This window comes from Brachyhypopomus gauderio, unplaced genomic scaffold (genome assembly GCF_052324685.1).
Source record: "Brachyhypopomus gauderio isolate BG-103 unplaced genomic scaffold, BGAUD_0.2 sc47, whole genome shotgun sequence".
Taxonomy (NCBI): Eukaryota; Metazoa; Chordata; class Actinopteri; order Gymnotiformes; family Hypopomidae; genus Brachyhypopomus; species Brachyhypopomus gauderio.
The window spans coordinates 2,058,089-2,061,265 of NW_027506873.1; the positions used below are offsets into that span (position 1 = coordinate 2,058,089).

General features: G+C 54.6%; 1 protein-coding gene across 1 annotated transcript; it reads right to left on the reverse strand.

Annotated features, from left to right (window-relative positions):
• Nucleotides 1–1,426: 1,426 nt before the first annotated feature.
• Nucleotides 1,427–2,959, reverse strand: bhlha9 (basic helix-loop-helix family, member a9). The gene has a single exon (XM_076986642.1). The coding sequence runs from the start codon at nt 2,621–2,623 to the stop codon at nt 1,814–1,816; it is 810 nt and encodes a 269-aa protein (XP_076842757.1). The 5' UTR covers nt 2,624–2,959; the 3' UTR covers nt 1,427–1,813.
• Nucleotides 2,960–3,177: the final 218 nt, after the last annotated feature.

Consider the following 3,177-nt stretch of genomic DNA (forward strand, 5'->3'; position numbering starts at 1 on the left):
GCAGGGCAGTGGGGGCGGGGTTGCTGGTCTGCAGGACGCAGGGTGTCTGGGGGGCCGAGGTGCAGGGCAGTGGGGGCGGGGTTGCTGGTCTGCAGGACACAGGGTGTCTGGGGGGCCGAGGTGCAGGGCAGTGGGGGCGGGGTTGCTGGTCTGCAGGACGCAGGGTGTCTGAGGGGCCGAGGTGCAGGGTAGTGGGGGCGGGGTTGCTGGTCTGCAGGACGCAGGGTGTCTGGGGGGCCGAGGTGCAGGGCAGTGGGGGCGGGGTTGCTGGTCTGCAGGACGCAGGGTGTCTGGGGGGCCGAGGTGCAGGGCAGCGGGGGCGAGGTTGCTGGTCTGCAGGACGCAGGGTGTCTGGGGGGCCGAGGTGCAGGGCAGCGGGGGCGAGGTTGCTGGTCTGCAGGACGCAGGGTGTCTGGGGGGCCGAGGTGCAGGGCAGTGGGGGCGAGGTTGCTGGTCTGCAGGACGCAGGGTGTCTGGGGGGCCGAGGTGCAGGGTAGTGGGGGCGGGGTTACTGGTCTGCAGGACGTGGGGAGACTGAGGCCAGGGCTGGGCTCTTGCTTCCTTCCTGAACATAAACCTGTGTCCTTGGATCCTGACTAATAATCTGATATTAATGCTGTCGGCTTTAATTAAGACAGAGAGAGAAGATGTTCCCCAGTGGACACAGAAGGCCAGTGTAGCTACGTATTAGTCCACTGGGATTAATATTTACAACCCAGTCAGGTTCCCCAGTGGATACAGAAGGCCAGTGTAGCTACGTACTAGTCCACTGGGATTAATATTTAGAACCCAGTCAGGTTCCCCAGTGGACACAGAAGGCCAGTGTAGCTACGTACTAGTCCACTGGGATTAATATTTAGAACCCAGTCAGGTTCCCCAGTGGACACAGAAGGCCAGTGTAGCTACGTACTAGTCCACTGGGATTAATATTTACAACCCAGTCAGGTTCCCCAGTGGACAAGATTGCTTTGTGAATGTAAGCTAGCAAAAGTGCAAAAGAGTTATATGAAACTGATATATTTACCATGCAAGCAGATATTTAGGGCAAATGCACTGTAGTCTGTGCATACATGCATCTGACATGCAGGAATGGCGACATATATAGCCTAGAGTTCTGCCTGTAGACTAGAAAGCACAGGACACTTCACACCACGCTGTTATGACAAGAATGAGCAAATGAGTGAGCAGAACAGACATCAAAGTGACGTCCCTCTAGAAATGAGAAGAAGGAAGCAGACCCTCTGTCTAGGTGTGCACGCACTTACTCACGTTCACGCAGACACGCATAGTGCTGACAGCTATATATCATAGCAAGAAGCCATCATGGTACAATAAGACGAATGACTTACACTTTAATTATTTTAATATAACATTTAATATCTTTGCATGATTTTATAAGACAACGGACAAATATATTTGAGTTTACAGCAATGCTGTAAAAGTGGCTCCTTGTGTGACAAGTTTTCCATGACAACCATATTAGCCTTTGTAACCAGTATTCAAAGTTTAAGCTTTTTGAGATTTTAGGTTTTGAGGTCAGAAATGTGGCATAACAAAGCATAATTAACATTTCTGTTCATCTGCCCATTCAACGTGGAATTATTTGAACTTTTAGTTATAATCAGACTATTAATATTTGTAGTTCATCATGCCTTCCATACAGTAGCATGTAGCAGCAGCCTGTGCATTACACACCCTGCAGAAGACTGTCCTGTTCCTGCTCAGATCCGACTGGGCTATGAAAGTGGCTCTTCCACTGTGTCCATTTGCCTCAGAACTTGCACACAGTTCTTTCTGAGTTCTTTTCTTTCTGTCATAACATTGGATAGCAGTGCTGTGGGCCCGGGTCTTGGAGGTAGCTCATGTGCCATGAGAACGGTAGAGTCTGCGGTGACTCCCAGTAGCCATCCATGTGGCCCTGGGAGCAGGAGCCCCAGAATCCGGGCTGATACCCCAACCCTTCCATCAGTCTCCCATACCTGGGGGGGCTGGCGGTGTCGCTGGTCGGGCTACCGCAGGTTCCTCCGGCAGGGTAGAGCTGGTCTTCAGGAGAGTAGCACGAGTAGTGTGGAGATGGAGGGCAGACGGGGCCCGCGTGTCTTAGACTGTCCGCGTACACCTGCTGCTCGGCCAGGGGCCTCTGCGTCTGCCTCCCCAGTGGCTGCCTCCAGGCAGCGTAGCCCTGGTGTTCCTGGTGCACGGGGGCCGCTTGGGCCGCCTCCGACCGCGAGCCGCCCGCCTGGCCGTGGCACTCGCGGTGTCCGCAGGCATTGCTGGACGTGGCCGGCGGGTTGTTGCGGAGAAAGACGGAGAGCGCGGAGATGCGGCTGATGGCTCGCTGGAGCGTGGCGATCTTGGACAAACGCTTCCCGCTCAGGTCATGGTGCAGGGCCACGCGCAGGGCGTTAAAGGCCTGGTTGTAATCCAGAATGCGCTTCCTCTCTCGCACGTTGGCCGCCATCCTGCGCGCCTTGGAGCGAGCGGGCCGGCAGCGCTTCCGCCCCGGGCCCTCCTCACCCTCGCTGTGGCTGCCGTCGGCCCCGTGCTCAGCTCCAGCCCGCACATTCACCTCCAGCTCGTCCTCGGAGAACTCGGAGCCCGTGAAGCTGCCACGGCTTGCCATGGGGAGTGCGGCAGGGCCGGTGGCGGCGGGTGAGGGGATCTGGCGCTTTGCCGTACCAAAGATCTGGTGCTGGAGATTCGTCAGCACCAACAGCCCAGACCTCCTGTTGCTGGCGTCTCCCGACACACTTGTGATTACCTCTGCTTCCTCCCGACAGGTCTGGCTGCTTTTTAAAGTACCTTTCACCACAGTCACATGGTACAGTCACCCTTGAGGAATGGTGCATTTACGAGACCCCTCTGGGCAAATGGATCAGTTCTATGCTGCAGACACGCCCTCTCCTGCTCGTCACTCAAGATCTTTACATTGTTTTTTCCAACATCTATGTAGAACATAGAGACACTCAGACTACAACCAAAGTATTACGTTTCCTCATCAAGTTTGACATATTTATGTTTTTGAGATTTAAACAACTATGCTACTGTCTTTGCTCCTCTGCATAAACTATTTCAGTTTTCATCACCATCCCTGCCTCATGAGGTCCGTCACAACCATTCACCATCAGCCACCTGCCACGCGTCTGCCCATCTTACAAAAGAAGCATCTACCGAACG